The sequence below is a fragment of the Hemiscyllium ocellatum genome, chromosome 7 (assembly GCF_020745735.1).
Source record: "Hemiscyllium ocellatum isolate sHemOce1 chromosome 7, sHemOce1.pat.X.cur, whole genome shotgun sequence".
Classification (NCBI taxonomy): Eukaryota; Metazoa; Chordata; class Chondrichthyes; order Orectolobiformes; family Hemiscylliidae; genus Hemiscyllium; species Hemiscyllium ocellatum.
The window spans coordinates 11,998,432-12,010,479 of NC_083407.1; the positions used below are offsets into that span (position 1 = coordinate 11,998,432).

The 12,048-nt window shown below is 47.4% G+C and overlaps 1 protein-coding gene across 1 annotated transcript in view; it reads right to left on the bottom strand.

The window, feature by feature from the left end:
* stam2 (signal transducing adaptor molecule (SH3 domain and ITAM motif) 2) overlaps positions 1-12,048 on the bottom strand; it is a 94,187-nt gene that overhangs the window by 10,498 nt on the left and 71,641 nt on the right. Inside the window, exon 13 of the mRNA XM_060828266.1 lies at positions 2,693-2,862. Coding sequence (XP_060684249.1) covers positions 2,693-2,862 — 170 coding nt within the window. The remainder of the gene's footprint in view (positions 1-2,692; positions 2,863-12,048) is intronic.

Genomic DNA, 12,048 nt, shown 5'->3' on the forward strand with positions numbered 1-12,048 from the left:
CACACACACACACACACACACACACACAAACCAACCACGACATAAAAAAATTTGCCCCTCAATTCTTTTTTCAAAACCTTTCTCCTCTCACCTTAAAAATGTATGGGAACTAAAACAGTCTCAGATCAGGGAGAAATCATCATTTTAGATTTAGAGGACAATAAATATCTTCAACCAGAGAGTTGTGAATTTTTGAAATTCTCTGCCCCAGAAAGTTATGGAGTCTCCATCATTGAATACATTTGACTCTGGGACAGAGAGACTCTTGGTCTCTCAAGGAATCAAGAGACATGGGGAGTGGTCAAAAAGTAGCGTTGAAGCCTAAGATCAGCCATTACCTTATTCAATTGGCAAGTACAAACTTGATGGACAATATGGTCTTGTCCTATTATTTCTTGTATTCTTGTGGTTGAGATGATTTGCCTTCAACCACAACCATCTTCTTTTCTTCCAGATATGATTTCTGACCAGTAGAGAGATCTTCCTGCTAATTCACATGGTCAAAATTTGACCAAGTTCCTTTGTGCAAAGTCAGTGCATCACTCTCATCTCATGTCTGCAATTAAACTCTTTCGTCCATATTGTAATGGGCCACAATAGGTCAGGAACTGAGTGCCCAGGTGGAACTCAGACTGAGCATCAGTAAGTACGATGTTGCTGAGCAAGTTCTCCTTGATAGCACTGCTGATGACACCTTCCATCATTTTGCTGATGACAGAATAGATTGATGGGGTGACAACATTGAACCTATCCAACCAGGCCAGTTATGGGCACTGGACACACCTGGGCCATTGTCCATATTTTTAGGTAGGTGTACTGGAGTAGCTTGGCTGCAGATGTGGCTAGCGCTGGAGTACTAGTTCTCAGTACAATTACCAGACTAGCCCACAACTACTGCAGTGTCTAGTACTTCAGCTGTTTATCAATACCACATGGAGTGAATCGAATTGGCTGAAGACTGGCATCAGAGATGCAGGGGCCCTCCTGAGGCGGCCAAGGTAGATTATCATATGGAACTTCTGGCTGAAGATGGTCACAAGTGTTTCAGCCTTATCTTTTGCACTGGTGTGCTGGACTTCCCCATCATTGAGGATAGGGTTACTCATGGATCTACATCCCTCTGTTACCTGGGAAATACCATTACTGGAAGTGGCAGTTGTGGAATTACTGCACACTGGCTGTCACAGTCAGCTTCCACTGCTTTGGCATGCAAGTAGTCCCATGGTCTACCTTCATTAGACTGGCACCCCAGCCTGGGGCTGCTTTTGTTATACCTTTGTGCACTCTTCATTGAACCAGAGTTGATGGCAATGGTAGATTGAGGGATATCAATCATTTGAATTCCCTGTCCCAGAAGGTTGTGGAGTCACTGTCATTGAATACGTAGATACATAATTCTGTTGCTGCCACTGAGTCGTCTTTGGCTCACTAGTCAATGTCTGTGGATTACTAGCCCAGGAACAATATTGTCAAGCTAACATCCCCACTCTCTCCCTCTACAAGCAGGAAGAACTTCAGTTCTGCCATTCAAAACTAAAAAAAGTAGAATTTTTCACGTATGGAGTCAGCTATTACGAGGGGGCATAGCTTTAAATTAAGGGGAGGTAGGTATAGGACAGATGTTAGGGGTAGATTCTTAACTCAGCGAGTCGTGAGTTCATGGAATGCCCTGCCAGTAGCAGTGGTGGACTCTCCCTCTTTATGGGCATTTAAACGGGCATTGGCTAGGCATATGGAGGATAGTGGGCTAGTGTAGGTTAGGTGGGCTTGGGACGGCGCAACATCGAGGGCCGAAGGGCCTGTACTGCGCTGTATTTTTCTATGTTCTATGCTACCCAGGAGATCAGATTGGTCTAGTAAAAGCCAGTGGAGAAAGTGAGGACTGCAGGTGCTGGAGATCAGAGCTGAAAGTGTATTGCTGGAAAAGCGCAGCAGATCAGGCAGCATCCAAGGAACAGGAGATTCGACGTTTTGGGCATAAGCCCTTCTTCAGGAATGAGGAAAGTGTGTCCAGCAGGCTAAGACTTGGCCTGCTGGACACACTTTCCTCATTCCTGAAGAAGGGCTTATGCCCAAAACGTCGAATCTCCTGTTCCTTGGATGCTGCCTGACCTGCTGCGCTTTTCCAGCAACATATTTTCAGCTGTAAAAGCCAGTGACAAGTGAATGATGCATCATTTACTTTGTCCTACCCAGTTTCAAATAAGATATTCTTATCGTGCGCTCCATATCAGGACAGTTCAGGACAGTTGGCCAGCATCTGCTTCTCAGCCTCTACAGCAGCCTAAACCTCACAAACACATCAGGCCAACAGCCAACTTGCCCTCCTGTTTGCATTCTCACAGGAGAAGGTGATGAGCATGCCTGACCTGTGTGAGACAGCACTGTGGGACCAGGAACTCACTGCTTGATGGGAGCAGAGAGGCAGATGTTCCTGCTTCTTGTCATTGATTTATGGCTTCTTTGAAAGACAGCGCCTTGCCACTCTTGGTACTGTTTCAGCCTGGAATTTGGATGACTGTTTCTCGAGAAATGCACAACCTCCCAATCAGGTGGTTGCCATGCAAGTTCAAAATCAGGCTAAGCTGCTCACCACAGTCTGATGTGATAAATATGTTGGGAAACTGTGCGATTGCAGCCCATGAGCAAACAAAAAACACATACATAAAGTTAAGCTGTGACAGCACTGTACCTCATGTAGGGCATCTGGCTGCTCTGGGTTGCACTGGCTGAGTTTATAGTCGGAGGCAGAGACCGCAGTGGACCAATTTGTTCAGGTCCTAAACTGTAGCCCTGGCTGGCGGTCACCTGCGAGATGCCCGCTGGCATATACGTCCCACTCTGTGTCTGTCCTGGATACACCTGGGGAAAACAAAAAGGTAGCAACATTACAAACACTTGCAGAAGCGAGGAGTACCACGTAATTCGGAAGATAGAAACACATGAAAGAGATGGTGATAACAAGGGAATGGAATAAGCTAAGGAATGGGAGATTGACCGGAGCAGCAGACCGGTTGGAAGTATTTCGGAAATGGGGTCCCCGATGGGTCAGAATTGGGACCATTGCTTTTAGTTTGTAATGAATGACCTGCACACAACCTGTTTGTCTCTAACTTTTCTCAGCTCTCTGAAAAGCTCATTGACCTGAAAGCTTAGCTCGTGTTTCTTTCTCTACAGCTGCTGAATATTTCCAGCTTTTTCGGTTTTCATTTCAGATTTCCAATATCCACAATATTCTGCTGTTTGACCTGCATTCAGGTACATACTGTACAATTTCAACATTTGAGCACAATTCAAACTTGACCACACAGTACATCCTGACAGGCAAGTGAGAAACTTCAGGAAGGCCTAGGCTAGCAATAAGGGAAGGTATTGCTTAATGCCACTAAGTGTGAAGTGATGCACTTCAGCTGAAACAGAGGTAGTACAAGTTGCTAACAGTATTGTGTTGAGGTTGAAACAAAAATAGAGGGACTTGACGGGGCATATAAAACAAAGAACATTACAGCACAGGAACAGCACAGCCCTCCAAGCCTGCGTCGATCCAGATCCCCTAACTAAACCTGTTGCTTGTTTTCTAAGGATCTGTATCCCTCTGCTCCCTGCCCATTCATGCATCTATCTCCATACATCTTAAATGACACTATCGTGCCCACCAATTCCGCCTAGGCTGACAATGTGTTCCAGGCATCCACCACCCTCTGTGGAAACAACTTTCCACACATATCTCCCTTAAACTTTTCCCCCCTCACTTTGACCTCATGACCCCTTGTAATTGAGTTATGAAGATGGCACAGTAAGTCAAGAAAATATTTCAGAAAGCATGTGGAACACCTTTTTTAAAAAAAAATGGCACTGAATTCAAAGGACAAGGACAGCAGATAAAAGGGAACACCACTGTCTACATGTTCTCCTCTAAGACACTCACCATCCAGACTTGGAAATATATTGCTGCTCTTTCACTGTCAGAGTCAAAATCTTAGAACTCTTTCTCTAACAACATTGTGTGTCCCTATACCAAATGTACTTCAGCAGTTCAACTACCCTTCTCAGTAGAAACTGGAAATAAGGAATATAATGCCCAGGCAACAACACCACCCACATCCTGTGAATTCATAAAACAAGCTCAAGGTAGTCAGGACTTGCAGCTTGAGTGAATGCTCAACCCATTCCCAAGTTATCTGGCACAACACCCAAAACAATGCCAGATGCACTAACAATTAGCCATGGCCCCTTTATTTTAAGGTAGTGAGGTCAGTAAGAGTACCAAATTGGTTAACTACCAATTCTCTAAACTAGAGGAATGTCTCAATGCTGACTTAGAAGTGGAGTCACATGTAGTTAGGATAGTGAAGACAGCATTTGGTATGCTTGTCTTTATTGGTCAGTGTATTGAGTACAGGAGTTGGGAGCTGAAAATGTATTGCTGAAAAAGTGCAGCAGGTCAGGCAGCATCCAAGGAACAGGAGATTCGACGTTTCGGGCATAAGCTCTTCTTCAGGAATGAGGAAAGTTTCCTCATTCCTGAAGAAGGGCTTATGCCCGAAACGTCAAATCTCCTGCTCCTTGGATGCTGCCTAACCTGCTGCGCTTTTCCAGCAACACATTTTCAGCTCTGATCTCCAGCATCTGCAGACCTCACTTTCTCCTACAGGAGTTGGGAGATCATGTTACAGCTATACAGGACATTGGTTAGGCCACTTTTAGAATACTGTGTGCAATTCTGGTCTCCCTGCTGTAGGAAAGGTGTTGTGAAACTTGAAAGGGTTCAGAAAAGATTTACAAGGATGTTGCCAGGGTTGGAGGCTTTGAGCTACACAGAGAGACTGAACAGGCTGGGGCTGTTTTCCCTGCAGCGTCAGAGGCTAAGGGGTGATCTTACAGATGTTTATAAGATCATGAGGGGCATGGATAGGATAAATAGACATGGCCTTTTCCCTGGGACAGGGCAAGTCCAAAACTAAAAGGCAAGGTTTAAAGAAAGAAGGGAAGGTTTAAAAAACGGACCTCGGGTGCAACTTTTTCACAGAGAGGGTGGTTTGTGTATGGAATGAGCTGCCAGAGGAAGTGGAGGTGGCTGGTACAATTACAGCATTTAAAAAGGCATATGGGTGGTTATATGAATAGGAAGTGTTTAGAGGGCCAAGTGCTACAAATGGGACTAGACTTATCTAGGATATCTGATCCTCATGGATGAGTTGTACTGAAGGGTCATGTTCAGCATGGAAACACTCTAGAAGAGTATTGCTGAAAAGAACATTTAACAGTATTAAAATTAATTGAAAAATGCTCACCACGAAAGCTATGAATGTTCTTATCTAACTGAGCTTCATGGAATACACAGAATCTCACTTTTTCCAATAAAAACCAAAAGAACTGCAGATGCTGGAAATCAAGCAAAAACAAATTGCTGGGAAAACTCAGCAGGTCTGATGGAATCTGTGCAGAGATATATCAGAGTTAATGTTTCAGATCTTGTTCTGAGGAAGGGTCACTGGACCCAAAACATTAACTCTGCCTTTTCTCCACAGATGCTGCCAGACCTGTTGAGCTTTTCAGCAATTTCTGTTTTAGTTTCTCACTCTTCCAAGCTGGGTGAGTCAGACACTGTACACAGATCACAGAACAGAACAGCACAGTACAGGCCTTTCGACCCTCGATGTTGTGCCAATCTTTTATCTTACTTTAAGATCAAACTAACCTATATACCCTTCATTTTACTCTCACCCAAGATCCTATCCAAGAGTCATTTAAATGTCCCAAATGTATCTGACTCGACTATCATTGCTGGCAGTACATTCCACACACCCACCACTCTCTGTGTAACCTACCTCTGACATCTCACCAAACCTTCCTCCATTCACGTTAAAATTATGTCCCCTCGTGACAGCCATTTCCATCATGGGGAAAAGTCTCTGACTTTCCACTCTATGCCTCCCATCATGTTGTACACCTCTATCAATTCACACCTCATCCTTTGCTCTAATGTGAAAAGCCCTAGCTCCCTCAACCTCTCTTCATAAGACATGCTCTCCAGTCCAGGCAGCATCCTGGTAAATCTATTCTGCACCCGTTCTAAAGCTTCCACATCCTTCCAATGAGGTGACCAGAACTGAACACAATATTCTAAGTGTGGTCTAACCAGGGGTCTATACCGCTGCAGCATAACCTCGCAGCTCTTAAACTCAATCCTCCTGCTAATGAAAGCCAACGCACCATAAACCTTCTTAACAACCCTATCAACTTGGGTGGCAACTTTGAGGGATCTATGGACGTGGACCCCAAGATCCCTCTGTTCCTCCACATTGTGCCTTTGACCCTGTAATCTGCATTCAAAGTTGACCTTCCAAAATGAATCACTTTACACTTTTCCAGGTTGAACTCCACCTGCCACTAATCAGCCCAGCTCTGCTTCCTGTCAATGTCCTGTCGCAACCTACTACAGCCCTCCACACTATCCACCACTCCACCAACCTTTGTATCATTGGCAAACTTTCTAACTCACCCTTCCACTTCCTGATCCAAGTCATTTATAAAAACCACAAACAGCAGAGGTCCTAGAACAGATCCCTGGAGAACACCATTGGTCACTGAACTCCAGGCTGAATACTTTCTATCTATCACCACAGTCTTCTATGGGCCAACCAATTCTGTATCCAGACAGCCAAGTTTCCTTGTATCCTATGCCTCCTTAGTTTCTGAATGAGCCTAGCATGGGGAACCTCATCAAAAGCCTTACCACAATCCATATACACCATATCCATTGCTCTGCCTTCAACGTGTTTTGTCATATCCTCCAATAATGCAGTAAGCCTTGTGAGGCATGACCTGCCCCTCAAATCCATGCTGATAATCTCTAATCAAGCTATGCTTTTCCAAATAATCTTAAATCTTGTCTCAGAATCCTCTCCACTCGTTTGCCCAACATCAACTCAAGACTGATGGGTCTATAATTCCTAGGATTATCCCTGTTCCCTTTCTTGAACAAGGGAATAACATTTGCTACCCTCCAATCATCTGGTATTATTCCAATGGACAGTAAGGATGCAAAGGTCATTGCCAAAGGCACAGCAATCTCTTCCCTCGCTTCCTGGAGTAACCTTGAGTCCATCTCAGCTGGCCCAGGGGACTTATCTTATGTTTTTCAAACGTTTCCAGCACATCCTCCTTAACAACCTGTTCGAGCGTATCAGCCTGTTTTACGCTATCCTCACAGATGACAAAGGTCCCTCTCACTCATGAATATTGAAGCAAACGTATTCATTAAGGACCTCCCCTACCTCCTGCTACTCCAGGCACAAGTTCCCTCCACTATCCCTGACTTGCCAGATCCTCACTCTGGCCATCCTCCTGTTCCTCACAGAAATGTACAACGCCTTCGGATTTTCCTTAATCCGACCCGCCAAGGCTTTTTCATTCCTCCTTCTCGCTCTAAGTCCATTCTTCAGTTCCTTCCTGGCTACCTTGTAACCGTTTAAAGCCCCGTCTCATCCTGCTTCCTCAACCTTAAGTAAGCTGCCTACTTCCCCTTAACTAGATAGAGCCATACAGTCATAGAGATGTACAGCACGGAAATAGGCCTTTCGATCCAACCCGTCCATGCCGACCAGATATCCCAACCCAATCTAGTCCTACCTGCCAGCATCTGGCCCATATCCCTCCAAACTCTTCCTATTCATATAACTATCCAAATGCCTTTTAAATGTTGCAATTGTACTAGCTTTCACCACTTCTTCTGGCAGCTTATTCCATACATGCACCAGCCTCTGCGTGAAAAAGTTGCCCCATAGGTCTCTTTTACATATTTCCCCTCTCACCCTAAACCTATGCCCTCTAGTTCTGGTCTCCCCCACTCCAGGGAAAAGACCTTGTCTACTTATCCTATCCATGCCATTCATGATTTTATAAACCTCTACAAGGTCATCCCTCAGCCTTCAATGCTCCAGGGAAAACAGCCTATTCAACATCTCCCTATAGTTCAAATTCCCCAACCCTTTCAAGTTTCACAACATCTTTCCGATAGGAAGGAGACCAGAACTGCATGCAATATTCCAATTGTCGCCTAACCAATTTCCTGTATAGCTGCAACATGACCTCCCAACTCCTGCGCTCAATACTCTGACCAATAAAAGAAAGCATACCAAACGCCGCCTTCACTATCCTATCTACCTGCAACTCCACTTTCAAGCAGCTATGAACCTGCACTCCAAGGTCTCTTTGTTCAGCAACACTCCCTAGGACCTTACCATTAAGTGTATAAGTCCTGCTAAGATTTGTTTTCCCAAAATGCAGCACCTCGCATTTACCCGAATTATCCACTTCTCAGCCCATTGGCGCATCTGGTCCAGATCCTGTTGTAATTTGAGGTTCCCTCTTCGCTGTCCACAACACCTCCAATTTTGGTGTCATCTGCAAACTTACTAACTGTACCCCTTATGCTCACATCCAAATCATTTATATAACATGATGAAACGTAATGGACCCAGCATCAATCCTTGTGGCACTCCACTGGTCACGAGCCTGCAGTTTGAAAAACAACTCTCCACCATCACCTTTGAGCCTTCTACCTTTGAGCCAATTCTATATCCAAATGGCCAGTTCTTCCTGCATTCCATGAGATGTTCCACATCTCGTCATCCAAGGTTCCTTCATCCTACCATCCCTTTCCTCAGTGGGACAAACCTATCCAGCACTCGAATCAACTGCTCCTTAAATGGCCATCACATTTCTATCATGCAATTTTTTGAGAATATGCCCCAATTGATGCTCCACAGTTCCTGCCTAATAGCATTGTCATTCCCCCCTCCCCCAATTAAATACCTGCCCATACCATCTGCTTCTATCCCTCTCCCTAAGTATGGTAAGGGTCAGGTCCTTGTGATCACTATGACCGAAATGCTCTCCCACTGAGAGGTCGGACACCTGGCCTGGTTTGTTGCCAATATGGCCTCCCTCTTCAGCCTATCTACATATTGAAAGACAATGAGGTCTGCAGATGCTGGAGATCAGAGTTGAGTGTGTTGCTGGAAAAGCACAGCAGGTCAGGCAGCGCCCGATAAGCAGAAAAATCGACGTTTTGGGCTGGAACCCTTCATCAGGAATGAGGCTGGGAGCCTCAGGGATGGAGATATAAATGAAGGGGGGTGGGGCTGGGAAGAAGGTAGCTGAGAGTGCCATAGGTAGATGGAGGTGGGGGTAAAGCTGGGAGGAGGGTGGAACGGATAGGTGGGAAGGAAGAGTGACAAGTAGGACAGGTCATGAGGGTGGTACTGAGATGGAAGGTTGGAACTGGGGTAAGATGGGGGGAATGAAAATGAAGAAGCTGGTAAGGTCCACATTGATGCCCTGGGGCTGAAGGGTCCTGAGGTGGAAGATAAGGCATTCTTCCTCTGGGCATCAGGTGGTGAAGGAGCGGCGATGGAGGTGGCCCAGAACTTGCATGTCCTCGGCAAGGGGGGGGGGGGGGGGGGGGGGGAGGAGAGAAAGAGAGGAGAGAGAAATGTTCCGCCACAGGACACTGGGGTTAATTGGTGAGGGTGTCCCGGAGATGTTCTCTAAAGCGTTCTGCGAGAAGACGTCCAGTCTCTCCAATGTAGAGGAGACTGCATCAGGAGCAACGGATACAATAAATGATGTGTGAAAGTGCAAGTGAACCTTTGATGGATGTGCTAGGCTCCTTTGGGGCCTTGGACCGAGGTAAAGGTTGGTGGGGTGGGGGGGGTGTGTGTGGATGGTGTGGGAAGGTGCCAGGACAGGAGGGTGCGCTGTAGGGGGGAGTGGACCTGACCGGGCAATCACAGAGGGAACGGTCTTTGCGGAAAGCAGATGGAATGGAGAGACGAATATATCCCTGGTGGTGGGGTCCATTTGTAGGTGGCTGAAATGTCAGCGGATGATGCGATTTATGCAAAGGTTGGAAGAGAGGAAGGTGAGGACCAGGGAGGTTCTGTCCTTGTCGCGGTTGGAGGGGTGGGATTGGAGGGCAGAGGTGCGGACGTGGATGAGATGAGTTGGAGAAATTTTGGTCTTTAAAAGGAGGCGGCCATCTGATGTATTCTGTAGTGGAACTGGTCCTCCTGGGAGCAGATGCAGCGGAGGCAGAGGAATTGGGAATACAGGATAGCATTTTTGCAGGAGGTAGGGTGGGAGGAGGTGTAATCCAGGTAGCTGTGGGAGTCGGTGGGTTTGGTAAAAAATGTCAGTCCTTGTGGATGGAGATGGAGAGATCTAGGAAGAGGAGGGAGCTGTTGTAGCGGAGGAAGAGGTGGGGAGTGGTGCCTGTGTAACTTTGGACGATGGACTGTTCTACGTAGCCACCAAAGAGACAGGCACAGATGTGGCCCTTTCATCTGGAGGAAGTGGGAGGATTGGAAGCAGAAATTGTTGAGGGTGAGGACTGGTTCAGCTAAACGAATAAGAGTGTCAGTGGAAGGTACTGGTGGGGAAGTCGGGAGAGGAAGAAACGGAGGGCTTTAAGGCATTGGTCACTGTAGATGGAGGTGCAGAGGGACTGGATGTTCATGGTGAAGAGGAGATGTGGGAGCTGGTGAAACGGAAGACTTGGAGGAGGTCAAGGGTGTGGGTGGTGGCCGAATGTATGTGGGAAGTTCTTGCACCGGAGGGGATAGGACAGTATCGAGGCGTGTGGAAATGAATTTGGTGGGGGAGTGGGGCGGGAGCAGGCTTAGATGATGGGTCGGCCTGGGTAGTCAGGCTCGTGGATCTTGGGTAGGACGTAGAACCAGGCGATGCGGGGTTCCCGAACTATAAAGCTGTGGGTGGGATATCCCTGGAGGTGATGAGGTTGTGTATGATCTGGGAGATGATGGTTTGGTGATTTGGGAAGGGGGGGGGAGGGGGAAGAAGGGGGTGAGGCCATGGTCGAGGGGGCAGTGGCAGGAGGGAGGTGTCTTTGTGTTAGTGCGCCAAATTACCACTGCGCTCCCTTTGTTCACTGGTTTGATGGTGATGTTGGGGTTGGAGCAGAAGGAGTGGAGAGCTGCGCATTGTGAGGGTGAGAGGCTGGAGGGATGAGGCAGTTAGATAGGTTGAGGCAGTTGATGTCACGGTGGCAGTTTGAAATGAAGAGGTCAAGGGTTGGTAACAGGCCAACATGGGTAGGGGTGCGTGGGAGGTGGGAGAAGGGGCCCTCGATGGGAGAGTGAGTGTCTTGGTCGTAAAAGTAGGCACGGAGGCAGAGGCAGCAGAAGAAACATTCAAGGTCACAGCATGCATCGAACTCCTTAACCTGGGAGCAGACAGGGATACAGTGAGACCTTTACTGGAGGACTAAACATTTGTCCTCAGTGAGGGGGGAGGTCTGGGTGAATGGTGAAGACATAGCAAGGACGGGAGCTAGCACCTGGAGTGGGGTTGGAGTTCAAGGTGGGGGCAGAGACAGTGGCTTGAATGGACGTGGTTATGGGGTCAGTAGTGACATCACCAAAGGATGCTGACAAAGGGGGCGGAAGTGGTGCTTGTGGCTGTGTTAATGGGGGCAGAAGTTATGTAGTTATTGTAGGCTGGACGCCTTCTCACAGAGCGCTTGAGGGAACATCTCTGGGACACCCGCATCAATCAACCCCACCGCCCCGTGGCCGAACATTTCAACTTCCCCTTCACTCTGCCGAGGACATGCATGCCCTGGGCCTCCTCCATTCCTACTCCCTCACCACCTGATGCCTGCAAGAGGAATGCCTCATCTTCTGCGTCAGAACACTTCAACCCCAGGGCATCAATGTGGACTTCACCAGTTCCCTCATTTCCCCTCCCCCCACCTGACCCCAGTTCCAACCTTCCAGCTCAGAACCAGCCCCATGACCTGTCCCATGGGTCAATCTTCCTTCCCACCTATCCGTTCCACCCTTCTCCCCGACCTATCACCTTTACCCCCACCCCCACCCACTTATTGCACTCTCAGCTACCTTCTCCCCAGCTTCACCCCCTCCCATTTATCTCTCCACCCCTGAGGTTCCCAGCCTCATTCCTGATGAAGGGCTCCGGCCCAAAAAGTCGATTTTCCTGTTCCTCGGATGCTGCCTGACTGGC